Source organism: Podarcis vaucheri (assembly GCF_965113315.1).
Source record: "Podarcis vaucheri genome assembly, chromosome: 14".
In the NCBI taxonomy this organism is placed as follows: Eukaryota; Metazoa; Chordata; class Lepidosauria; order Squamata; family Lacertidae; genus Podarcis; species Podarcis vaucheri.
In genome coordinates this window covers 38751309-38778764 of record NC_138752.1, presented here as the reverse complement: position 1 = coordinate 38778764, position 27456 = coordinate 38751309, and the positions used below count along the sequence as shown (strand labels likewise).

Here is a 27456-nt window from a genome sequence, read left to right as displayed (position 1 = left end):
GGTTACTTTGCAGAAAATGAATTGCATTTAGTGCAAGTTGAGAGTGCGCTTTTTGCAGTGTGTATGAAATAGTGCCAGGAGAAATGACTTCATCTGCTCCTGGCAGATGAGCCACATGACCTGTTCACCAGTCCTCTGTTCAGTGAACATCTTAGGTTGAGTTAACAGCACTTTCAAGCCATTTTATCAGACCTGATCAGTCAATAGAGTCCTGCTGTGTGACCATTGGCTACTGTAGTCATGCACAAAAGTCAAACAGGAGTTAATGCATGATACCCAGTAAGGACCCAAAGTCAAAAAGAGCCCATGCCCATGTTCAAGAACACTGAGTAAATAGTCTCTTTGCTCCTGTCCTGGCTACAGTATCAGCCTATGCACACACAAGTGTGTGTTTGCAGAAAAGCAGCACCACCAGCACACCTCTCTACCAACAGACCAACAACAAATGCATACTCAACTACCCTCTGCTACCAAGCCCAGATGTTAAGCTACCTATCTATGGCTTACAGCTCAGTGTCCTCCTTCCTTTCCTTTCCTCCAAGCAGAGACAGGGCAGATTCTGAGCCACCAGCTGGACAGAGGGCAGGCAAAGGGCATCTCCATCATCAAGCCCTTCTTCACGTTTCTAGAGTTTTTTTCTTCAGGTTTTCCATCAATAGCAGATTCTGCAGTGCCAAACTTCTGCAGTCACCATCTGGGTCCTTCTCTGCAACATCTGCAGAAAATAGGAAAAGACAGACAAGAGGAGAGGAAAGAATGGCTCGAGGAAATCCCTGTAAAGCATTAGTTGAACTGTCAAGTGTGCTTCAGTAAAGGAACAATAAAAGGAAGTTATCCCCACCCCAGCTCTCCAAATATCCAGCTTGTTTGATTTTAGACCAAACTTTATTTAGCAACATTTCTTTTTTACACAGTTACCCCGTGTAACCAAAACATCTCAGCACTAGGTGCTGGCAAGATAAAGTTGCAGCAGCTGTCTGTTTTCTTTAACCACAGGACCAAGTAAAGATTGGAGGAGTTTTAACACTGAGTAACTGAGGGAACACTGGAACATGCTTTTTGGCTCAGTATTTCAGATTCTTTACCTCTAAACTAGTTTTAAAGGACAAATTTAAAGCCTGACTCCCACACAAACCCAGCTCAAGTTTACAAATCCACATTTTGCATAAAGCTTTATGTGAAGTGGTGACTTCCACAAAGCCATTTCAGGCATGCACCTATCTGCGTGTGAAAGAAATTTCTGCCATCCTACTCAGAGGTATGCTTCCAACTGCACAATGCATGAGCAGCAATTAGCCACTTTGTACAGGTGCATTTTTATCAACTGGCAACTTTATGAAACGAGGTATGCACTTATTTGTACTGTGAAGCACAAATAGTCCTCATGCCATACAGAAAAGTTAGCATCTGGTGTGGCACTTGCATCATTCCTTGTCTTAAGCACTGTGCTATACGGCACATCAACTCGGCTTGCCGGTCTTTTTCTGGCTAGGTTAAACAGCTTAAACAGCTGCAGATATATTAAGAATTGAGAAATGCAGCAGGCAAATCATTCCCTCCCCCCAACACAGAGATGCCAGGACAGAATAAATTTCAGCTACTGAATTTCTGCTTGCTAGGCAGCTAATAGGCACTGTACCAGGGGGAGGGAGGGGGTGGCTGGCAGCTCTATATTTCTAACAGTCTTGCAAAGTGGAAATCAGGATGTCAGAGCAGAGGGGAGCCTGAAAGAGTGGCGAGTCTGTGGGAGGAAATCCTGTGCGCACAAGCTAAGCGCTTGAAGCCTAGCACTAGGTCAGTCTGGGTACATGACTCACTCAGATAGCCCCCCTCTATTTATAAAATGACAGAATGGAACACAGTTCTGAGGGCAGCCTGCGGTCCAAAATGATTAACATCAGCAGTTGCCCCAACGTAACAAAGGCTTATTTAACGAGAGATTGTGCACCGTGGAAGCAGATGGCTAGCCCAGTAGAAGAAATAAAAGTCAAAACCTCTGTGCTATCCCAATTTTCTAAGCCACTAGCTCTTGCCTTCCCTTTCCATATGCCTATAGCACTTCATGAGCCAAGCAACATGTTACCCACAAAACCAAAGTTTCTAGTCATCATGGTTGGAGAGATGTTTAAATATGTGATGACTCTGCCCCTCCACACCTTGACTGCGTATGCAAATCCTACCCTATTCACATTGCACAATACTTTCCATCTGAGAAGGAGGATATGGGATTTTAGCACCAGCCCAGGAAGACTCTTCTCCACCTGTCCAGTTGCCCTCCTGAGCGTTATGAGCCCAAGACCATGCATCCCGTCTCCTTTCAGGCTAGCCTCAACTCATTGCTCAGCAGGCTATGCTCAAGGACAGCAAAAGCCTATTCCTCCACACACACCACGGCATGGGAAAAGAGGGAATCTTTAGGCTCCATGGCAGCCCTTTTCCCTTTTAAGGGCACAGATTTCTAGCAGCCAGTCCAGGGATCAAAGACTAGCTGTGTTGGTGTCACATCCTCTCCAGCTCCCGTGGGAAGCTCACTCTCAGGATCCAAATGGTGAGGGAAAGCAACCCAGGGCAGAAATGGGAAGGCTTCTGAGCTTATCTAGAACATGTGGCACTTGATTCCTGGCAACTCGCCCCTTCAGCATTGAAATCTGAGTCAGGCTGCATCAATCCGCATGCATTTCTGGGCACGCAGGAGACGCTCAACTGCCCTCTCCTGACTGGAGACTGGTTGTATCCTCCTTTGCTTGGGGGGGGGGAGGGCACTGAGAAAAATGGCCCAGTGGAATTCCCCACTTCCATACACCCCTCAGGAAGACAGACGCATTCACATGACCGAACTGGCACACGGGGAACAAGGACAGAGAAATTCCAGCCTGGGATGTTGCTTCTCTGCCTCTCGCCAATATCAGAGAGTGAGAGAAGGGTTGACCTCAACACAACCCCTGCCAATGGCCTGCTCTCACAGTGACTTCTCACCTGCCAGCCAGGCTTGGGTCTCTAAAAGCTCCTCCGTCATGTCCTCCAGAAGGCACTCAGCAGGGACACTCAGGAGTGTGGAAGAGACAGATGACAAAAGCCCTTGGCGCACATATCTGCAGGGAAAAGGAGTGCCCTTGTGAAAGCCAGCAGGAAGGAATCTCATCCCTACCCAACTGATAGCTGGTGGCCTTGACACTGCCTTCTGCTTTGCTAGCTTCATTTTTCTGCTGGAGTCACCAAACTTAATTGCTTGAATTGCACCGAGAGTTACCCAGAGCTGAACTCAGGAGATTTCTGTCCCACTCACATCTTCTAGTTGCTATTTGGAGTGTAAAGAACAACACCAAGAAAGCTGTAGCTAAAGCTACTTTCCTAGAGCATGGGTGGGATGTCCCTCCCCCCCCCCTTGTTTTAATGCATCTACATGGGTTTTTAAAATTTATTCTTTTTGTGTGTGTGTGTGGAGGGAGAGAGAGTGCACAGGGAAAAAACAAGACATAAAAGTGGGGGAAGAAAAAGGGGGGAAAGAACTAACACCCATACGAAATAGTTTAAAAACCCAGAACTTACAAACATTACAAGATCGTCACTGTAGTTAACCTACACTTAACCTGCTTGGGAGTTGCCTTGGGCAAGAAAAAGCAACTAACAAATTATTTATTTAAATTTATTTAAATAAATAGGGGGCATATTAATGAAATAACAATAATAATAATAATGACATATTCATGCCTGAGGTTGCATCAGTTTCACATTCAAACTACAGACATTGGAAAGTGTTGCTTATGATAATGGCTGACTCATTCAAGAACTTGAGGGCAGTGTGGCTTGATATGCTCTCTCAGCCTCAGTTTTACTCAACCTGACTTAGCCGTTTCTCTTCCCCACCTGGCTCTGGCATCTTGGTACTACTGGGGGGCCCAAAGGGCGAGAATGGGACAAAGAGAACAAACTCCTTCCCCCCCTTGATTGGGTTCCCTGGCTTTGGGTGCAGAGGGACCCCACCACTGCCACCACAATGCTCACAGGAACTCACGTGTCTGCATGGAAGCGCAGGGTCCAGACGAACTCTAGCAGGGCCTTCCCCATCGCAGATGCTACCTGGAGGAGACACACAAATCAGGATCCATGGAAGAGGCATTGAATGGGTAGCCTCGGGTATTTTGCTTTCTGAGGCAGAAAATCCAAGTGGTAAAGATACAAGCAAAGGCTGCAATCCCATAGTCACTTGGAGTAAGCCCCACCAAACTCAATGGGACTTGCTCCTTTGTAGGCAGGTATAGATTTGTACTGAAAAGCCAGTTTGCCACCTGTTAACAGTACTGCTGGCTATTGCTTGAGATCAGCAGCCTCCTCCTCTCTCCCTCAGAAAGTCTGCCCTGGCTTCAAACATTAAGAGACCAGGAATGGAAACAGTGGCTCATCCACAACCGAAGGCACTACTGCTTCGTACCTGGGGGCGGAGGCAGGGGAATCGCCACATCCTGCAGGTGGAGCATAGTGGGGGAAACTCGGCATGCACTGATTTAAGAAACATTGACATCCATTTTAAAAACTGAAGAGCATCACATTTGAATTTTAAATAAACTGTCGAATTGCGTTTTTTTTTTTATTTTGTGGGATATTTATTTATATCTCCCTATTGAACACATTGTTGGAGTTGCTTGCAAGGCCAAGGAATCTGGATTTATTAATTTTTTTTAAATTACAAGTGACCTGTCAGGGAACTGACATCGGAGGAAAGGGAAGTGGTAAGGCTCCCAGAGACTGGGAGAGAGTCAACAGCCAAAGCAGGGACCAGCAGGGGGAGCGCGGGGTCTCTGGAGGAGGATCTCAGTAATGCTGAGAGAGACGCAGCAGCCCAGGCAGGAAGCAGCAGGGGAGAGAAAGGGGTGAGAGACACTTCGAGCGAAAATAGCGGGGAGGTGTCAGAAGCAACTGCAGGGAGACCCATGCTGCGCCGGAAGCTGCCACGTCGTGAGTCCAGGAGACGCGTTTCCGTTAAGGAACTTCTTTGCTGGAAGCGCTTCCGCAGACAGCCACTGTCAGACTCTACTAGTGACTAGAGCAGACATGTCTGAGGAGCTCTGTCACACACAGAGGTTTGTGGGGTCGCACAAACTCTGAAGGGGCACAATTTTAAGCACAAGCAGCTAACCATCCCCTGACAGCAGTCTGACAGTCTCTGTACGCTGCCTGTGCAGGAGAAAGCATCATGAGCAACCCAGTCGGAACCGGAGACGCAGGGGTTGGAGCTGGTCCAAGCTTGGAAGAAAGGTATCAAGCTCTGGAGGTCCAACTTGCGCTGCAGACGGCGAGGCTCGAGGAGAGAAGGGCTCAGGATGCTGACAAAAAGGGGAGAACCACTCAGTTCCCCAGAAAGGTACCAGGATTGGTGCAGAAGTTTGGGGGGGACCCCAAGGATTACCATGCCTTTAGGACTGAGATGCAATATGCTCTGAATGTGCAGTTTGATGAGTTCCCTGATGAGGAATCGCGAGTTGCGTTCGTAATTGGGCATCTTGAGAAGGGGGCGCGGGACTGGGTTCGACCCCTGATGGCAACGCACAACGATATCCTAAAGGACACTATGAAATTCTTTCGTGCAATGGATATCATGTTTTCCAGCGATATTGAGGAAGGGTTGGTACGCAGACAGCTAATGGCTTGCAAGCAGGGAAGCAGATCTGTCCGTGAGTACTGGACTGAATTTACCATGCTGATTCACAGATTGGGGTGGGATTTATCGGCGGCACCCATTCAGATGCTATTTGAAGAAGGTCTTTCTTCAGCTGTGAAAGACGAGCTGGCCAGGAGCCCCAGGGCGGTGTCTATGGATCAGCTGACCAAATCTGCGCTGACCATTGGAGCGCGCCAGGAGGCAAGAGCCTTGGAGAGGCGGGAAGGGAGAGGGGAACGTTGGAAGGAGTTACGCATTCCAGACATTCCTGAGCCAGCTTTCCCGCCGGCAGAGCCGATGGAAATCGGAACAGCCCGCGCGCGCGCAGTTTCAAAGCCCAGTGAGGGGGAGAAGAAGGAGGGAAAGGGAGCCCGGAAATGCTATCTCTGCCAACAGCCAGGCCACTTTGCCAGAGTCTGCCCCCAGAGGAAGGAATGGCAAGGGATGGTGGGAGCTGTTGAGGGGGAAGAGCAGGGAGAAACGGAGCAGGTAAAAGCCAACGCCTGGTTGCCAGCAGGGCACTGCAGCCAGGCCAAAGAGCAGTGAAAGTGCCCCTTCCCCAAGTGCCAGTGCCAGAAGCTCCTCGACCTGCTCTAGTGATTGAAGTGTCGCTAGAGCTGCAAAATGGACACCCCCTAAAAATAAAGGCGCTGTTGGACTCAGGCAGCTCCTGCAATTTCATGAGCAAGGAGTTTGCTGCTGAACACCAGATACAGACTATCCCTTTAAGCAACCCCCTGCAGGTGACCACGATTGATGGCAGGGAACTGTTGGGAGGAGGCGTCAGCTTGCAGACCGTCCCAATGATAATGAGGGTGGCAAGGCACACAGAACTGATAGCGTTTAATGTGGCCACCTTGGGAGGCGCTCCCATTATTTTGGGAATGAGCTGGCTAGCCCTACATGATCCGCTGGTGGGCTGGCATCAAAGAGTGGTTTCCTTCGGTTCCGCACACTGCTTAGAACACTGCAGGGCGGAAAAGGGGTCAGCAGGGGCCCAAGCCACCCTAGCAGGGACGGAAGTGATGGAGAAGGGGAAGGTGCCACCACAGTATGCTGATCTCAGCGACGTGTTCAGCGAGAAGGAAGCGGACCAACTACCCCCGCATAGGCCCTTTGATTGCCAGATCAATTTACTCCCTGGAGCACAGCTTCCTGTAGGCAAGTTGTATGCCATGTCAGACAGGGAGATGCAGGAGTTGCGAGCGTTCATTGACAAGAACCTGAAGAGAGGCTTCATCAGAGAGTCCAAGGCAGCGGGGGGTAGCCCAGTGTTTTTTGTGGATAAAAAAAACACGGACAAGCCGAGGCTGGTATGTGACTTTCGGGCCCTAAATGCAGTGACAGAGCCGGCGGCTTTTCCTATGCCCAGGATTGATGATATTTTGACCAGGGTGCGAAAAGGAAAGATTTTTACAAAGCTGGACCTAAGGGGGGCGTACAACCTGATACGTATAAGGAAAGGGGATGAATGGAAGACCACCATGTTCACCCCTTTGGGGGCATTTGAATACCTCGTTATGCCTTTTGGATTACAAACAGGCTCCGCGTGTTTTCAAGCCTTTATGAACCATGTACTGGGGCCTTTGCTCTACAAGAATTGCGTGGCCTTCTTAGATGACGTGTTGGTGTATTCGGAGAATGAGGAGCAACATGTGAGAGACGTCAGAGAAGTGTTGAGCAGACTGCAAGCCAACAGACTGTGGGTGAAACTGGAAAAGTGTCAGTTTCATACCAAGGAGGTGGAATTCCTGGGGTACCGCTTGTCAGACAAGGGGTTGGCCATGGACCCCGGCAAGGTTCAAGCGGTGCTGGAATGGAAAACACCCAAGACCAAGAAGGATGTGCAGAGGTTCCTAGGGTTTGGAAAATTTTATCGTAAGTTCATCCGAAACTTCGCCCACTTGACGGCGCCCATCACGGACTGTCTCAGCAGCAAAAAGAAGTTTGTTTGGACGGGGGAGGCGGAGCGAGCGTTTGAGGAACTGAAAAGGGCCTTCGCCTCTGACGAACAACTTCTACATGTGGATTTACAAAAAAAGCTGAGGGTCGAAACAGACGCTTCGGACAGAGCCATAGGGGCGGTGCTTCTTCTGCAGCCGGGGAAGGAGGGGTCAGAGTGGCGACCGTGTGCCTTCTTTTCGCGAAAGCTGAACAAATCTGAGAGAAACTACACGGTGCACGACCGGGAACTTCTTGCGATTTATGAGGCCTTCCGGAGATGGAGGCATCTACTAATTGGTGAAGAGGTGTCAGAAGCAACTGCAGGGAGACCCATGCTGCGCCGGAAGCTGCCACGTCGTGAGTCCAGGAGACGCGTTTCCGTTAAGGAACTTCTTTGCTGGAAGCGCTTCCGCAGACAGCCACTGTCAGACTCTACTAGTGACTAGAGCAGACATGTCTGAGGAGCTCTGTCACACACAGAGGTTTGTGGGGTCGCACAAACTCTGAAGGGGCACAATTTTAAGCACAAGCAGCTAACCATCCCCTGACATGACCCAATCAAAGATAAAGGATTCAATCTTGGGAGGCCATCGGGTATGTTAGTGCTTGAAGAGCGGGAAGGCAACAGTGACCGAGAGCTGTGTCGAGAGTGGACATTCCACCCACCTTCATTCGCTAGGTCTGCTGGTTTATTGCTACAGTTCTGAAACCAAGCAGCTTATGCAGAATCCTGAGAGCACCTGGCTTTTGGAGTTGGGGCAGGGAAGCTGTGGCCCTCCAATGCTCCCAGCCCCAGCAAGCATGGCTAGTGGTCGGGGAAGATAGAAGCTACAGTCCAGCAACATCTGGAAGGCCACAACTTTCCCACCCTGATTTTAGAGGGGCAGAGGGAAGCAAACTCCCAGAGCCAGTGGTAATTACAGAGTGAAGCATGGAGAGGTGAGCAGCTTCTTCTGCCCTGAAACCAAAGGGTCTCTACTAATTCAGAGCCAAAATCAGAACACAGAGTTTCAAAAACTCCCTGCATACACCATGTGTAGATGCTTCACCTCCTCACATCCTGTCCAAAAAAGCAAATGTTCACTGGCTCCCTTTGTCAAAAGATGGGATGCCACAGCATGTCAAAAGCCAAACACAGGCAACTGTGTACTTCTCAGGTACTTTGGAAGGGCCTATCTAGTATCCTCACCACAGTGTTGACAGCGAAGTACATCAGAATTGCCAGGGTGTGTGTCAGCCGGGCCAAAACCAGGTGATCATCTCCCAAAAGGTCAAAGGTGGTCAGTGGCCTGGAAAAGAGAGAGGGAGAATGTTCTAACTGGCTCCACTTGGTAGTTCCACTGCCTTCAAAAGTTTTGGGAAGGGAGTTGGTCCAGGTGGGAGAGGGCGTTCTCTGTGGCAGCTCCTAGGTTGGGGAATTCTCCCCCCCCCCAGGTGTATATATAGAACCTTCATTGGTTTCCTTTGTGTGAAGACACACTTCTGACACCTGAGATACACGTTTTCCTGGGACAGCAATTTGTTCTATTTGTTAAAATATTATTATTATTATTATTATTAAGATGAAAGAGAAGGAGAAGCAGCAGCAAGCCTTAAACTGCAGCTCTCAGCTCCTATCATAATTGCTGTTTACAAAAAGCTGAGAACACTTGTTCTCCATCAGGCACCCTCTGCTATTGCTAAAAAGAACCGAATTCCAGGAGCCAAGGCAGAGCCTTCTTTTTCAGAAGCTGAGCAAGAACAGACATGCAGCAATTCCAAAAGGAGCCAAGGACCTGGGTGCAAAGGCACCCTTTGGACATTTTTGCTGCAGCAGTCCTGCAAATGAAAAGGTGAACTACAGTTTAGTCTCTTTAAAGAGTTTGGACTGTTTTGGCTCTTGGAGCTGTTGGGAGTGGCAAAATAAAAAGTCCTGTACTCTGTTTAAATTAAACTACTTGTTTGTTTAAATATAAATGCCTGGTGCATTTATTAACATGGAATTACAGACACACAGCCCAGCACCTACCAAACCTGAATCACACACCTGGCTGATTGCTAGCTTACTTTTTCTGCAATGAGATAAATTTCAGCCATGAATATAATGGGTGCTGTTGCAGGAGATATTCAAAATGTATTCCATGCACGCCTCTGATAACACAACACAGCCCTAGGGACGTGAAAATGCAAATGGCCTCACCTGTCAAAGTTCCGAAGCAGCGGGAAAAAGAAATGACCAGCAACTGGACCAAATCTGTTGGGGGCAGATGGTGGCTTTGCTCGGGACTGGCCCTGTTCCAAACAAAGTGAAAGGTCGGGCAGGAGAACCGTCACTAGCAAGTGAGACTTGACGAAGACCCCAGAAGAGGCTTCATGGATGCAATGTTTTGTTCCACTCTCCCTTAAACAGACCAATCTGCTTTCCTTGTGAGGGATCATTGTAGGACTCTTAGTCCATTGTAGGACTCATAGACTCAATTCTATGATTCTATGAATTTCAGATATGCCAATCCAGATCCACGGTAATGCTTTGATTACTTGGAAACATAGTTAATCAGCTTAGCATCAGTTTTAAAGGGCACTGGTGTCTAAAACATGAAATGTGTTGCCATTTGCCCATAAGTAAGAAAAGGGAAGTTTCCTTTGAAATGCTTAAGCACCTTTGTGGTTAGCAATGCAACATCTTATGACCAAGTTCAGCCACAGACAGGGAAAGTACATCTATTTCTGAATTTCAGGTGGTATCAGCTTAACTCAAAAACAAGTGATGTCGGGGGGGGTGTGATGTTTGGTGGTGGAGGGCAGGACCAAATTGTGGAATGTGATTGTACTGCATCACTTTCTATGGCACAGATCCGTGGGAGGGAAATATGGAGGCAATAAAAGACGGGAGGTAGGACTGAAAAGTTGTCCTCTCTTGAGATGACCGTCAGAGGCAGGAGGCCCATCCCAGGATGCAAATAAGAATATGCTATAGCTTTTCTTTTCCTGGAACAAGATGTGCTTTTGAAACAAAAAGTATGCTAAGCGTTTCATTGCTGTGTTGACTGGCTCTTTAAGGCAAACAGTCTGTATCCTGGAGTAGTGGTTCAGAAGAAGCCACAGGTCACATGAGTTAATATAATTGTTAATTGTTACTTTGACCAGATCAGGGATAGAACTCTCAAGGTGCTTCCACCAATGTAGTCCTATCAGGAGAGATCCAGGACAGGCCAGAACAGGTCTGTAACTTATAGACATGGAGGGTGGGGGTTGAAAGCTGAGGAGAGCCGATCAAACAAGACCCTAATAACATTATGGGCTGCTGTCTCTCCTGGGCTGAGTAAAGGAAGATTCTATGAAGGCCTTCAGAACAAAGAGAGAACTCCGCTCCACATGGGTAGGTGAATGTATGGTCCCTCCCATTACCAGAAGTTTGGGAAGCCTGAACTAAACAGAAAAGCATATTTTTGGATGGAGTGGGAGACCCTTAAGCCCTTGAATACAAGACCAGCTCGTCTGTCTGCACTGATGTGCCCCTGCTGCAGCTCAAGGCAGTTTTGCATTTCCTGGCTTCACCTTTGCAAACCTTCTGGTCTTGCTTCGGATCCTTTCATCCACAACTTTTTGCCAGTCCGGAGAAGAGCTGTTGCTAGCCAGGATCTGGATGCTGGGCTGTTTCAGACTAGGAAGCTGCTTTGCTTTAGGAGAAAAGGGCTGAGAGAGTTCCTGGGCTGCTCTGGCCAGCACCTGAGTGAATAGACAAGAGGCTGTCAGGCACTTCTAGCCTGACAGTGCATCCCACTCGCTTCACAAGGACAGCAAATATAAAACACAGAGCATCGTTCAAACTACAATAAACCATTTACAATAGCAAAATAAGGGATGCGGGAGTCAGAACTTCACATGTACACAACTTCATGACAGAGGTGAGGGATGAACTGGGGAGCTTCCGACAGGTCAGTCTCTTAGCTGCAATGCAACACTACCTCTTGCAAGACTTGCTTATAATATGCTGGAAAAGGGCCACTTACATCCAGGATGTCCATGCGCTGGCGGAGGCTATAGTTCAGGGAGTAGAACTCAGAGGTCAGAAATTGGGCCACCTAGGCGACAGGAAACAAAGGTGAGTTTAGAGCTGTTCTGTGGCTCCTTAGTCTTAACAAGCTGCCCCATGAATTTGGCAAACTAGGGGCAGAGGAAAGAGGGCAGAGGAACAGACCGCTCCTGTTCCAGTGCTTCCGCCCATGGCTTTCCTTCTCCTTCCTAGCAAGATGCTTTCCCTGTCCACCTAGTGCCACCTTACCAATCTCCTCGTCTTACCAGACCCTTAGCTAGCTTCTCAAATGGCCCTCTCCAAGCCCGGCTAAGAAAGGCCAGCTGCAGATCCTCAGCCCCTGCAGTCAGAACCAAAGACAGCACAAGGACTCACTGGTGTTGGGTCTGTGACAGCGATGGCCACCAGAGCGCCTTGACGAAGCCCCACAAAGCCTTCTATGTAGCTCTTCTCGTCTAGATGCAGCAGGACCTTTGCCAGTTCCACGCTCACCTGCACAAAAATACCAAAGAGTGTATGTGTCTGTGTTCTGAAGTCTCAGCCATTCAAGAGGCTTGATTTTTCAGGCAGGTTATGTTGAGAGTCAGCTGGTCTCATCGAATGTAATAAAAAGTTTGCAGGGGTCAGGAAGGAGATGACAGTCCCCCTCTCCTGCTGCCACCATGACACCCTACGTTGGGTGTTCAAGAGGTCTCCAAGGTTGCCTAGATTGATCATCCTGCCAAGGAGCTTCAGTGTATGTGCAGAGCAACTGGAGATCATCTAAAGTCCTAACTGTGCCTCCCCCCTCACACCCCAAATATGCTATTTTGCCTTGGACAACAAAGAGGTCAACTGCCGCCACCAGAACTACAGAGAACTGTCATTGCCTTCCAATGGCAAAGGGGACCACCCTCCTGTATTTCTCACTCATCAAGGGCAAGCCCCTGAGCCCCAACAAGTTCTCATGGGTTATCTCTAAAGCTGAATCAAGATCAAACCAAAAACCAGGAGGCACAGGTCACATTTACTTCTCGTGCAGCTGCCACATTCCTTCGGATCAAAGTCTCCAGGGTGCTCATTGTGGCTTCATACTTGTCCAGATCTTCGGGACCAGTCAGGACTGAGAGAAAGGAAAGAGGAAAAGGAAGCTTGCATTTCACTTCCCAGTTGTCCAGTCAAGTTAGTGCTGTACCAGGAATATATGTTACGCAGAAAGTTCATGTAATCATATGCTTTAAACTGAAAGATTTGGGTTTGCAAATAATTGTGGCAGTCTTTCATAGATAGCTCTGGGACAAAAGTAGCCACTGAAGTGCCTTCCAAAATTTCCTTAACTCCAACAGCCATCAGCCCATGAGCGATGGTTAGGGAATGATGGCAATTGGAGTCCAGCCCCATCAGTTAGGCACCATGTTGACTTGCCCTAGTTTTGGAGACAGAAGATAGCAAAGAAGTGCAGGAGGCTCTGAATAAGGCATAGAATGTGTCAGCCCAACAGAAAAGCCACAGGATGTTTCACGGGCAATAAATGTGTTTACTTCAACCAGGAAACACAACACATGTTGAGAGCCACTGCCGCGTCCTCAGTTTCTTGGATGAAAGGTGGGATAGAAACAAACAAAACATCCCAGAAAGCTAGTTCACATGTCACACTAAACCATAGGCTTGCACAACTTGAACAACCATGATAAAGCCGCATGGCACACTTCCTTTCTTCCTCCAAGAAGTTCCAAAGCTTTTGCTTCCGTATTTGATTAACCACAGCTTGCTATGCTGTACAGACCAGAAACAGTGGTTAATTTTAACTATGGTTAGTTTAAACAAGCCAGCTTCAGTAACTATGGTTTGAAGTTTGCTTGATCGAAACTATCCAGTTGGTGTCAGTCAGTTTGCTGGTCTGGACAATGCAGTTAAGCAAAAGTGGAAACAAATGCTTCCAAATTGTTTCTCCTGGTCAAATGAGAGGAGGGGAGGGGAAGGGGAAGTCTGAAGGCCCATGGCTCACTGCGGCTCATTCTTACTTGCTCTTATCATGCTAACTATGGTTTAGTGTGTCATGTGAGCAATGCTATGGACTTCATACAGTCTTATCCCTTATCACTTACTTTCAATACAGTCTCGGATGTAGGTGGGAGCCTTGGTCTTCTTCAGTTCTTTGTCCTCTGACATGTCATACGGAACAAGGTCATCATCGCTGAAAAAGAAACAAATTTAAATTCTTCCTCAAATGAGCTTCGATTCATGCACACAGTGTGAAGATCCTACATCATATCTATCTTCTTGCTTGGCAACAACATTTGGCACATACCTATCAAGCTCAGAGTCATCCTCCTGGTCCAATCCTTCAGAAGCACTTGGCTGTGGTTTCACACTGGGTTTGAGAACAGTGCCTGGTGTCACGGCTGGTCTGCTGTTCCTTGCAGCAGCAAAAAAAGAAGAAGAAAAGTTCCTACCAACTGAGGGGAAAGTCTTACTTATGCTGATAATAGGAAAGTGGTGCAACAGCAGGTGAAAACATAACTATTATACAAACATGCTGCTAATTAGCCTGGGTTCTAAAAACGTCAGAAGTTATGTCCTGAAACTCCACAAAGAAATAAGAAAACTGTTATGTAGATAGAAGATCCCATTTGCACAGAATGCTTTAGTTTTTAGCTATCATGTTTTAGTGCAGCAGAGAGCTTCTTGGCTCACGTGATCTTTCCCTTTATTCCCCTCCTCTGGCATAGCCATGGTGAGAGGTCTGGGAACACCTGCTTCCTATTTTAAATCAAACACAGTTTATGATTACATTTGAAAGGAACAAACTGTGGTTAGCCTAAACCATGCTTTGTTGAAACAAGGTTAGATCAAACCAGTTTATAATCATGGCTTATTCAACAAAGTGTATTTTAGCACCACACAAATTAACACAGATTAGTTTTGACTATGGTTTAGCTTTATGTGTTAAGTAGGCCAAAGTCTCCAGCAGAGAAAACAATGACAAGAAGCAGGCAGTGCAAGTTGAAGCTGAAGGAGTCTAAAAAACTTACCCAATGCTCTGGGAATCACTCTCAGGAATCTGCTCTGGCCTCTGAATCAGCAAGGTCTTTAAATCTCTGATCTCATCATCTTCTTCATACTAACACATTGAGAACAAAGCAAAACATTAAGATAGAATAAGAGGACTAGTACACAGGTTGGCTCTTGCATAAAGGCAAGTGGCAGCCGTGATTTGATTTACTAAGTCCATTCTTGGGATGGCGCTTGTTGTTTCACCTCAGAAAATGGTTGAAACAGGTTGACCCGCAAGGTTTGTAACAAGAGACAGGTGCCTGCTTAAAAGCAAGGCCAGACTCGACTAAATGTTGGTTGGATTCAGACATAACAGGAACCCCCAGTTTCCTGCTAAATGAATGAACAAGCCTCACACTTGCATACTTTCCCTCCAAGTCTCTTGTACAACCACAACGAGACATAAGGTTTTGCTTCCATTTTTGAAACAATCCACAGTTGCCCATTACAACCTGATTTGAAAGACCATGGTTTGTTTCAACTGTGGTTTCAGAAAAAAAATCCAGGATCTGGAGCCACAGTCTTGCAAACCAGTCCCCCAAGTTTGGACCTAACAAAACAAACAAACAAACAAACAAACAAAGTTTGGACCTAACAAGGAGATGTTGCCTTTCTAAAAGCAGAAGCAAAAGTTTGCGCTCTCCTCCCGAGAGGCAAAGGCTCCTACAGACTTGTTCACATGGTGGGAAATCCTGATTTCCCATTATATTTAAACAGAACCATTCTCTCTGTCACACACACACAAACATATACACACAACAATTTTAAATGACAGAAGCTGGGACACAATACCAAAGGTATATTCCACTAGCATGTTTAACGGATTTTTTCCCTGCCACAACCGAACACTGCAGAAAGTTCACTTGGCTGTCTCACCTGAAATTTCAGAGCGGGGCCTTCAGGCATTACCCTGGCACTGACGCACTCGGCCACAACCATCCCCATATGGCGGATCTTTGGCAAGTTGCTGTCCAGGTGACACTTCATCCCTTCCATCATGACTGTGAGTAGCTCTGGAAGGATAAGCAGAAGGTGACCAGGGAAATTCAGCAAAAAGCACAATAGCCAACTCTGACATATTTAAAACCTGATAAGCAGGTGTTGTGCTTTCCACAATGGGGCAAATATATATTTTGGCATCTTTTGAACCATCTGCTATGGCTTTCCAATGCAAGCAGAAGAAGACAGTGATGACCTTTCCTTTCCTTTGCTTTCCTTTTCTTCTTCTTTTAGCGGTGCGGGTACACTACTCAAATGAATAGCCAGCTAAACACAGGTTAAAACAGAAACAAAACACTTTAATGGCTACAAAATGTATTACTTCCAAACATTTTATGGACTGCGAAGAATGATGGTTCTAATGAGGCAGACTCATAATAAATGTGCTAGTCTTTTGGTTTTTTACAGAAAAATAAAGAATTTTCATTGTATATTTAAGAAGTATACAATGCAACATAATAGTATGAGATCCATTTCTTTTCTCCTTTTCCATAGACTCAACAATGTCTATGGTACCTTTTCTTGAACCTTGAATACATTACAAGACAGGAGAGCCCAGCTGGATACTGATCCACAGTACATACTGGTTGATTTGCACAATGTTCCACAGATAAAGACCTGTTTCTGCCCGTGGGTCAAAATTAAAATCCTTAACAGGCCTGTGATCTTCCATCACTAATAACTTATCATAAGCAACACTCTGCACCAGTACTCCAAGCTCAAAGCACGTGACCATCCCATGAACATCCTTCAACAACCTACTGCCCTTCGGATACTTTGGCCTACAACTCCCATCAGCCCCAGCCAGCACACACATGCTAGGTGGGTCTGATGGGAGTTGTAGGCCAAAAACATCTGGAGGTCTCAAGGTTAGGGAAGGCTGCCACAGATAGACTATCACACCCTATGTTGGGTTACTTCTCAGTTGATCTCTATTGGCAAGACATCCTACTGATCTCACCACATCTCAATAAACTGCAGTTTTATGACATTCACACCAAGATAATAGGTTCTATCCAATGGTGGTCCTGTGCAGAATAGTCCCACTGAAGAGAATGAACAGGGCAACCTTAGGCTTATTCATTTCAATAAGTATACTCTGAATAAGACTGGCACTGGATACAACCAATTGCTGCAGCCACCCTGTGAGAATCTCCCAAGGTAGTCACCCAGATTCCACCATGAAGATTTTGAGGCCCAGAGGCCCAAGATGCCAGCTTGGTCCTTTTCTCTCTCCCTTACCTTGTCTGTCGTTCAGTATTTCTGCTTCTTTCAGATGAGAGAGGCAGATCAAAATGGCCTTGCTGATGTACAGCTGCTGCTCCACTGGGGAGTGCTTCACAGCAGTGCTGCTTCCCCAGGTCTCCAGCAGCTCTTTCAAAACCTGTGTTAGAAGCCTGAGTGTCGGGTTCAACGTGTCATTCTGCCCCTGTCCCCACAAGCCTCCTTTTGGGGCCTCTTAGCATAATAACCCAGCAGTGACCGACTCCCTTCATCCACCAGAGGAGGCACCTTCACAGTTAAGTGCCAATGAACCCAATTCCACTTTGTATGAGAAAGTCTTCTGCTGGAGTCAGACCTATGCCTCTTAAAGGCTTGGTTAAGATCTCTCGTCATCACCTTTGTATCCAGAAGCAAAATTTGGGGGTGTAAAGACTCCCCAATTACCAGCAGGGTCAAGGAGGAGTAAGTTGTACAGAACCTCTTAGTCAAGGCACTAACTCTCAATGTCTCAGGATCATCTGCCCTGGTGCTTTACTAAGAAAGCTTAGCCCTGCATATCTGGGCTGAATTGCCACCCGGGGCCTCCTCTCAAGGGTTGGGCTCCAGGGAGACAGTCCCACCAGTGTGTGTAGACCTTGCTCCTTGGGCTCAGGATGTCTTGGGAGAAAGGTGTGTGTGTGTGTCTTTCTTTGCAACAGTACCAGCTACAACCCCCCTGCCCTCCAGATGGAGCAGCCAAAACACAACATTCTCATCAATCTGCTGGAAGGAACACATGGCTGCATCTGCAATCCCACCAACTTTTTCAGTCGGTTAGTGATTATCGCCTCCTCTTCCCACCCTAGCAAGCTAAACCAGAAGAGGTGAGGATGGAGAACCCAACTTGGTTTCAGTGCAATGGTGCTCCATCAACATCTAATATTCCCCAGAACTAGAAAATCCTCTCTCGCACAGGATATTCAGCATCTTGTGATGAGTGGGAGAGCCAACCTTATGAAAAGATCTCATCCACTGACAGAGAAGGGCCACTCTGAAATGACCACCCATTTATCTCACTTTTAAACCTTTAGTTTGTTAGCACACGGAAAAGGAGTGAAACACAGGCTGGCAAGATCAGTGGCTCTGGGGTCACTCCTCTTTCATTCTAAGTTAGTTCTGATGTGTTTTTATTACATTATATAGAACAGGGCTGGGAAGGTACTCCTATGAACTCTACCAAGTTGCATGTTATCTCTCTCACACATATATAGAAATATATTTTGCTAACCGTCACCCTGCTTACCTTGATTAGTAAGAGACGCCGCATGTTGTCCAGGGCTAGATATCCAAGGAGGTTCTGGAGCACCATAGTCTGTATTAATGAAACCACAGAGCTCATACGCATGACAAACAACGGAAATCACGGCAGACCCTTTGAGAAAGGAACACTCTCAATATCTTCCGGTAAGCTATGAACTATAAAGCAAACCGGGTGACCTACTGTTCAGGTCATTATATGGGAATATGAGCTTGACAATGAATGTTCATAGTGGACCAATTTGTTGTAATTGTAAAATTTACAAATATGCTCAGTATACCAATACAATATGCATTGTGTTGATATTGTAAAAGAAAATTAAAAGAAAAGAAAAGAAAAGCAGTGCATGCAATTTACAGGTTTACGGTCAGAAAGCAGGATGGCAGGGTTATTTCCTTAAACCAGGGTTAGCCAATGTGATGTCCTCCTGATGCTGCTGGCCCACGTTTCCCCAAACCTGCCTCAGAAGGGGCACCCTGAAACTTGTACTTGCAAGTCCAAGAGCACAAGCACCGCAACATCACAACTTGTAAAAACACAGGTCACCCATCTTAGACATAGCATATAATGCCATCCCAACAAACATGCTTGCCTCCTGATTAATGACATCCAAGGACTCTCACCGGATAGCTATACTGAAGCAGCAGCATCTTCTGGGTCATCACAAATTGAGCCTTCTTGCTTTTGACAACCAAATTCCCCAACAATCGTGACAGCACGGCAGGTCTAGCAATACAGACAAAGCAACATTTCAACCATGAGTGTCTTTTTTCTAAATCGGTGCTGTTTTAAAATCGCAACTGCATCACAAGACTAGATGATTCACAACCAGAGTCTGGAAGGTATTGGCAAAGCATGATAAGCAATATTCAAGTTCCCGTCCTATAAGGGCAGATAAAAGCAAGGGAGGTGTCTCTCTGCTCAAATCAAATATGTCTGAAAGACCAGCCTCTGCCTAACCAAACTTTTAAGCTACTTTTCAGGTGCTGTATTGGGGTGCTCCCACTGAATAAAGAGAGATGGACAACCACCAGAGAGAAGGCCTTTTTGGTACTGGCACCTAGTAATGGAACTCCCTTCCCAGGAAGGCTTGCCTGGTGTCATCCCTGTCGACTTTTCAGTGCCAGGTAGAGACCTCTCTCGTTACCCAGGCCACCTAAACAACTTATATTGCCAGGTTCTCTCCAGTTTTTAAGTCTGTGTTTTACATCTTGGAGATGCTATGACCTGTGTTTTTCTTGTAGTTATTTCAGTTTATATTTTAACGGTCTTATATTCAGATTGTTTTAAAGAGTCATTTATTGTAAGCTGCCCAAAGGGCTGTGTTTTATGAGGAGACATACAAATAAATAAATGAAATAAATAAGCCTTCCTCCTTTCCAAACTTCAACAGCTGAGCAGGCTGAAAGGAAATCTAATTTGTAGTGCAGAGAGAACCATTTTCAACTGCTGCAAGGCTACAAAGAGGCATGACATGCTCCCATCGTTCCACGAAGAGGTTTGGCTGCTTACCCTGCTGCTGCCTGAACAAAGCCGCAGACGACAGGTTCCACCCAGCGATCCGGCACACTCTCCACCAGTCGCCAGCATATCCTCTGCCAGATGCAGTCAGACTGGGTACGATCCGTCAGCTGGGGCACCAGCACGTTCAGGATTTCTTCTGCATCCCAAAAGAAGAAGAGAAGGAGTTGCTTTGAAATCAGAAAGGGAAGAACAAACATCCTTTTTACTTTACCTTATTTATTTATTTTTTTGGCCAATAGTTAAGATAATGTGGGTGGTGGGAAGAGGGGGATCTTTCCTGCTGTTCTTCGAGAAGAAGAGCTTTTAAAAACATTTTAATAAGAATGCCCTTCACACATCATATAACATTGTTCTTCGCCACTGTAAACCGTGGCATTATATATTCCTTCCATTGCATTGTTCTTTAAAAGTCTGCCTCCTAGTGGCTGAAAAAGCGATAACAGCTGCCTTTTCTTAAGCAGTGCTCAGTCTTAAGTGTTCAACATGTCTGTTGAGATCAAGTCATTTAAAGAGCGACATAGAATACGAAAGAAAAATTGGTTATCAAACCAATGCTCCCTGTTTATCCAGCATCCAGTTCCTCTTCCAGGCCACCTGCCTGGCTGTCCGGGCCATTTATTGGTTAGATAGTTTGGAAGAATTCATCATCGCAGAGGTGGCTAACCTCCAGTCTGGGGGAAGGAACCACATGAACCCAAGGTTCACTGCAGCTCCTGCACGCCACAATAAACCATGGTTTAGCTTTACCAGGTAACTTGATTATGGATTCCAGCTGACTTTCCTTGTCTCTTCCTCACGTGGTTTATTGTGATATGCAAGAGCACCCAATGACTTCACAGGCCATGGGGTGGGGGTGCAGGGAAAAGAGGGCAAGTCAGCAGGAACAGTAAATCAAGTTATCTGGAAAAGCTAAAAGCTCTCCGTGAATTAACCCTTGGAATTCTCAGTGGCCCAAAATCATCATTTGTTGTTATTATTAACTAACACTATTATCAAGTTGCTTAATATTTCCAGGTTCCAGAGACTCCAGCCTCCTCATAAGACAATAATCTTCATAGAGTTGTAACTCTAGAGGCTAAATACTTTTTACGATATGGTGTAATTTCTTACACTTCATTAGGCACATACACTTAAATATTCAGAATGAGTGTGACTGTTTTTTGTGAAATGAGCTCCTGCGAAATGCCAAGCTTGGGGACTTGGTGCATAAAGCAGTTGTAGGGCACAGGCTCTGTACTCATAAGGTCTCAAGTCCAATCCCCGGCAACTTCAGTTCAGGTAACAGGACTGCAGGAGGAAAATCTGCCTGAGACCTTGGAGTGCTGCTGACAGATTGCTAGGCACAGCTAGATCGACCAATGGTCTGACTCAGCATAAAGCTGCTTCAAATGTTCATATGAACCACACTACCAACTGCAACACTCTAACCAGCCTACATAGGAGTTCTTTGAAGCATCATTACATCAAGTGATAATCAATCGCTGCAGTTTGATTCAACCAGTGACAGAGCAGAGAGAAAGCAGCTTTGAAAGCAGACATGTTGAAAGGAAGTTATGGCTTACTGCAAGCTTTAAAGAGCACTCACTTTGTCTTCCATGCATGCATACCTTCCCTAGCACCTGGGACACAAAAGAGATTGAGCAATCCAAGCCACCTGGAATACAGGAAAAGCCACATTAGTCGATGGATCTGTCAGATCACAGAACTGAGACTGAAGCTCCAGCTGCAAAGCTTCCACGAAGTGGAAGTCCTCAGGGGAAGTCAATAACCTGGAGCTATGTATAAAAAAATTGTCCAGTAGCACCTTAGAGACCAGCTAAGTTTGTTCTAGGTATAAGCTGTCGTGTGCATGCACACTTTTTCAGATAAAGCTTACACCCAGAACAAATTGTTAGTGAGCTAAACATGAAGAATGAAAAGTGGGTCTATGCAAGTGAGGATGACAAAGTCCTTTCAGAAGAATAAAACTCACTACTCAATGAAAGCCTCGTTATGAGGTTTGAGAGAAGCGAGCTCTGCACAAAATAGGTTGGCCTTCCTTTCAAGGCTAGGAAGACTAATCCATTTCTGCGAGATCATGAATGACCACAGACCCAGCTGATTACACAGCAACCCACTAAGGCCCACCCCCTCCAGGGGTGCAGGGAAAGTTCCTCATCAAAAATTCCAGAGAGCCACGGCTGGTCAGTGTACCCTGAGATAGATGCAAAGCACCATCTGTATCACTGGCACAATATAAATCAATAAACTACTGTATACCTGCAAAAGATTTTAATTATCCAGGCCTAAGACTCATACTGACAACAATGGGATTTCAAAGTGCTTTATTTTGGTTGGACTGCACACACACACACACAAAACCTTTAAGTATTCACATGCACCTAAAGATATACGGGTGTCAGATTATTATTTTAAGTAACAATGTAGTTTGATAGCTGTGATCACTGTGTTGGCACCAAATACAAATATAGTTTATTGGACCAAGTTCAGTTTGTAAGTTTGGTCTTCACAGAGCTCTTCATCAAGCAGTAGCTAGACAAAAAATTATCCACAACTAAGAATTCTGGAAAAAACAAAAACCTCAAAAGTATTTTCATACTCCTACTATACCAATGTAGGTTCATGATATAAAACTATTGCTTTGTCTAGTGCTAAAATTACAGGCAGTCAAATGGGGAGAGGCTACTCCCCCTAACTTTTGTGTTGGGTTCCTTTTGCTTCCATTTTAAAAGACTAAGGGAGGACATTATTTGGTCCTCTATCTCTATTCAACGGTCACTAGCTAGGATCCTTCCCCTGTTTCTGTAACTATGTACCCGGCTGAGGACAGCAATCTGGTCTTCAGCTATGCATTGCTTGGATTGAGACCAGCCATGCAGTTTCACCTGTTAACTGCTTTATTTGGAAGACAAGAGGCAAAGTCTGGCCCCTTTATATTTTCTGAAACCTCCTTAGCTATTGTTTCCAAAAGGTTGTGGGAAAGCCTGTCGTTTGGCTAAACTTGGGAGGAAGCAGTGGCAAGTCTTGCAGATTTCATTAAGGGTTCCCTTCCCTTCCCTCCGCCCTCCCCTAATTTCAGAAATGGTTTTAAATACTTGTTATTCTTAGCCACGGCCTGTCAGTGCAGCAGCAGCAGATCCTGTGAAATCTCACCTCGCAGTGAATCAGAGATCCTCTCAAGCACCTGGACCATCTCCAAACCAAGCAGTGGGAAGTAGTTTTGGGGGAAGAAGACTGGCCGGTTTTCTTCCTGGAGCTTGTTGCCTAGGTGATCAGGGAGACAGGCCACCTTATTGAGGATAGCCTCCTGTAGCACTGAAGGGCCAGCTTGTGTTTGTTGTTTGCAGACTTCCCACATCAGAGCAGACAGTCCAGCTCTCTGCAGGAACTGCTCCAGCACATCGACGACTTTATTCAGACGGAAACTGGGCCTGCATGGAAAGGTATTTTTCTGCCTTTATTTTCAATTCATAAGGAAAAAGCAACTCAACAGATAACATCATCACCTGCAATTCTGGTGGTTGTTTTTTAAACCACACTTTTCTAAGATTCCTGGTTGTGGCCAAAGACTTGAAAATGTATAAGCAATGTTTATTGAGGACTCACAGATGTCCATCAAGCTGCTCTAGAATCATAGAATTTTAGGGTATATCCAACATTAGTTATACTCAAAGCACACCCATTGAAATCAACTAAGGAACATCAATTTCTGTTAGCTACCACCTTTAGAATTGGAAGGAATTTTAAAGGTCATCTAACCCAACTACAGGAAAGAATTATAGCATCCTTGACCAATGCCAGTTCAGTCTTCCTTTAAACACATCCACACCACAATTATTTCCACACTCTCATCCCATAACTCTTGTATAACTCCTGCAACCACACATCTCCTTTCTTTGAACCTCAGGATGATATCCCTTACTAAGGGATTCAAAATTCTGTGAAGCCCAAAATATTGCACCGAAGAATCATGATAATAACTTTTGCAAAGTGAGAGGTAAAATAAAAGCATATTTGGGTTCTGTCCATGCAGTACTGTATATTGAAACATTTACCAGGTTCAGAAATAACACTACACTACAGTTCAATATTAGGAAAATGAGTCTTGGGATCATGCTCTTTCTCCTCTTCACTACTTCTTGGCATGTATGAGAAGATCAAAAGCCTTTGCTTTTGTTTTTTGAATTAACCACAATCACCTGTTATTTCTAAAGAAGTGAACTATGATTTGCACTAACAGCAGCTAGTTAAAAAACATTGTTTTGAGTCTTGTTTGTTTTAAGTAACCACAGTTAGACAAACCTCAGTTCCTAAGTTAGAACATACAGGGATCTGTGATTAGTTTTAAAGGGAAAGGAGAAGCTCTCAATCTTCTCATGAACACTTCTCATGAAGAGGAGGGCACATGAGACCAAGATTTAGCCATGCTCATTCTCATCATGCAAAACCATGCTCTAGAGTTACATCTGAATGCAGCCAATGACTCAGTTCAGATGTTAGGCCAAACCATGGCTGAATGATTAGGCACACCCTCAGCCCCTTGGTATTGCCTTCCATCTATGGCTTGTGGCAAACTAGTTTGCCCTTACATCCAAACTCAGAAACTAGAGTTTGTAATTGCCTTGAAACCTAAGATGGGGAAACAGACTCGAACTAGGAGGGAGAAGACACAGTGCATGAGCACAAGGTTTATTCCATGCAAATTCACACAGCAGCAAATAATGGATTTTCGAATCACATCTCAACTGAGCCTACAAGTGGGATTTAAAAAACACACACACTCCTTTGCATATGTATTTTGACTTTTTGGGATCCTCCTTCCCACTGCAGCTCAAACATTCCACCTTACTCCAAAAAGCTGCTATGAAAAGTTGAGTGGCATCTGATGAAGCGCGAGACAGCTGTCGGAAATAAAAGTCAGCAGTCTTCCTGTATGTGCAAAAGTGCTTTTAGCACTGGGCTCTTTGGATTCAGGCCTCTAAACTGAGAGAACCCTATAAACAAAACAGTTTTGGAATTAGAGATCACAGCACAGTAGCCATGCTTACGCTGTAGAAATGATGGTGTCCAAAAGAACCATAAAAGTTTGGTCTGCTGGTCCTTCCAAGAAAAAGCAATCCCATAACTCCTTATCTTCATCTGATTGGAACTGCTCCAGCCAATCAAGACTCAGGTTACTGATAAGACACTGCAGAAAGGTAGTAAAATGGTTGTGAGTAAATTCTTCTTTCTCTTTCATGGAGGGTGGATTTTCAGTTCCACCAAGGTAGCTCTTAATTGTCTGCAAAGTCTCACAGATCTGGGCTCCATCTCTGGAAACAGATAGGGTGCCAATTGCTTCTTGTACTATATGGCGAACTTGAAGCAAGTCAGAATCCATTTATCCTGGTCACTTCTGGAAAACAACAAGGAGGTTGATAAGTAATATCACCAAGGTTTGAGAAAGTAGAGCTGGTAATTACTATCCCCTAATCAGAAGAAGTGGAAAGGTTCATGGCTCAGGGGTACAACTTCTGCACTGTATGCAGAAGGTCCCAGATTCAATCCCCAGAATCTCCAGGTGGGTCTGGGACAGACTCAAAGTCTGAAACAGTGGAGAGTTGCTGCCCATCAGTAGAGAATACTGAGCGAGATGGACAAATGGTCTGACTTGGTACTCTTGAGTTACTTGGTGGAAAACGTGGGTTATAAATATAGTAAGTAATAAGAACCACCAACATCCTGACCTCCTTGTGGGAGCGGAGATTTTAAAAACCTAAATAAACATGCAAGTACAAAACTTCAGGATGCTCCCACCTGTGTAGGTATTGTGTGGGCCTAAGGGAAACTTCAGCCTAAGCCTGCAATCCTCTATCTGCTTACCTAGGAATAAGCCCCAGTGAACTCAGTTCTGAGGAGACACGCAGTGGTTTAGCACCGCAACAATGCGTCTCATGGCATCTTAAAGACATAACAAATTTATTATAGCACAACCTCTGAACGCCCCTCACGAAATGGGCTGCCGACCACAAAAAGCTTAAGCCAAAATACTGTAAACGCCTTAAGTATTTAAGGAGCCACAAGATTTCTTCGCTGGGCTTTGCTTTTGCTTTTTGCTGCAGCAAAAGACTAACACGGCTGTTGCTCTGGAAATTACCGTAACGCGGAACCCAAGACACGTCTACTCGGAAGTAAGGCTCACTGAGTTCAGTGGGGCTTAATCCCCACGCTGATGTGTAGAACAGGACCGCCCGGCGTGAGGGAGAAACGCCTCAGCCCCTCGCTTCCCGCCTCCCCCCCCCCCCGGCGAGGCCTCACCAAGGGCAGAAATGATGCCACGGCTAACAGCGACCCCCAAGACACTCTCCAGGCATGTGGACCGGAAACCCAATCAAGCCCGTGAACCTCAACCGGAAGTTCGTGTGTCAGCGCGTGTCATTCTAGTTTTGCTTCGCGCTCTCTATGGTGCCTAATTGCGGCGGAACCACCAGCGGCGTCGATTTTTACCGGAAGTTTATCTCTGTGTGTTGCGCTGCCTTTTCTCTACGGTCCGTCCTCAACACGCCGGGTAATACGTTGGTCTAAACAGCAGCAGCCGATTCGACGCTCCTGTCTTATGTGCGGCCGCCTCGATCAGAGCCTGTCGAATCTGCTGATGTTGCTTGCGACCCTTCGCAGCTCTCGCGCTCTCCCGGTCCGGCCCCTGTCTCTTCTTAAAGAGACAGTAACGATAAAGTTCTATAGTCCCAGAGCATGGAAGAGGGCCTGTTTTTGAGACTCTGGGTGGTGTGTTACTTCCCGAATCTGGTTTCACTGTTGGGTTGAATTTTATTTATTGTATTCATACCCCATTCTTTATCCAAGGATTTTGGAGGTTAGCATGTATGTTCATCCCCCTCCCCGTTTTTATTCTCACAACAATCCTGTGTGGTAGGTTATTGAGTTGGCCAATATAACCCAGAGAGCTTTGCAGCTAAACAGGAAAGTGAATCTTGCTCCCTGGGATCCTACCTAACCCAGTAACTCTTAACCACTACCCCCAACCCTGAAATCGGTCCCAAGACTTGCTGTCTTGAGCACCAGCTCCTCATCTGGCTCTTCTAAAATGGCCGTGTCAGTTTCATTTTTATTATTTTTTAAAAAGTAATTAATCAGAGTGCAACATTTAGCTCATCTTTGGAAGTCACCAAGCTCCTGCATAACCTTTCTTACATCTTGCAGTGGTGTAGCCCACTCCCCCTTAATCATGGCCTAAAAGGCAGAAAATGAACCCCGCTGGCAATCTTATTTTGTTTCAGGGGAAAACATGAGGCTCCCATGATGACAGGTTGTCCTTCTGAAATAGCTGCTTCTAAGCCACAGAGTAGCTCATTCTGTAGAGCAGGAGTCTCTTAATATCGGGATCATGGGTTCAAGCCCCACACTGGGCAAAATATTCCTGCATATTTTGGACTAGATGACCCTCATGGTCCCTTTCCAAAACAACAATTCTATGATCACCTAGGAAAGAAGAGGTGCGGAAATACTTGGAAAGCACAGGCAATAAAGCTGTCTACAGCTAAGGACTTTCTCTTGCTGATGATCTGCCCTTTCGCTGAAGCCACCTTATGAACTCAGGGCGGGTTACAAATTTAGTAATATTTTGTTACTTTTAAAAACATTTCTATTACCACCTCCCTCACCAAACCTCAAGGCAACATACAGCAATAGTAAATGAATATTGAAACATTAAGATCCTATCTTCGTCCTATACACTTTTTGTCCTACACACTTACCTGT

The 27456-nt window shown here is 45.8% G+C and overlaps 2 protein-coding genes across 5 annotated transcripts in view; both read right to left on the bottom strand.

The window, feature by feature from the left end:
* The window catches only part of LOC309519245 (uncharacterized protein), a 97583-nt gene that overhangs the window by 16712 nt on the left and 53415 nt on the right, over positions 1 to 27456 (bottom strand). The gene's annotated exons all lie outside the window — the stretch shown is intronic.
* Positions 315 to 26304, bottom strand: TELO2 (telomere maintenance 2). 4 transcript variants are annotated; one of them, XM_082200065.1, is made up of 21 exons: positions 25996 to 26304; positions 24747 to 25093; positions 22852 to 23129; positions 21284 to 21352; positions 19687 to 19834; positions 18798 to 18900; positions 18160 to 18228; positions 16896 to 17037; positions 15531 to 15667; positions 14633 to 14721; positions 13909 to 14016; positions 13706 to 13794; positions 12629 to 12720; positions 11994 to 12110; positions 11596 to 11667; positions 11141 to 11311; positions 9783 to 9874; positions 8793 to 8892; positions 4016 to 4080; positions 2977 to 3092; positions 315 to 715 (listed from the first exon to the last, which is right to left on the bottom strand). In XM_082200065.1, exons 2-21 carry the CDS (start codon positions 25076 to 25078, stop codon positions 618 to 620), a joined length of 2487 nt encoding a protein of 828 aa, XP_082056191.1. In that variant the 5' UTR covers positions 25079 to 25093; positions 25996 to 26304; the 3' UTR covers positions 315 to 617. The 4 variants fall into 4 exon arrangements, with proteins under 4 accessions (XP_082056191.1, XP_082056192.1, XP_082056193.1 ...); XM_082200066.1 differs by lacking the exon at positions 25996 to 26304 and adding an exon at positions 25835 to 25970; XM_082200067.1 differs by lacking the exon at positions 25996 to 26304 and adding an exon at positions 25561 to 25638.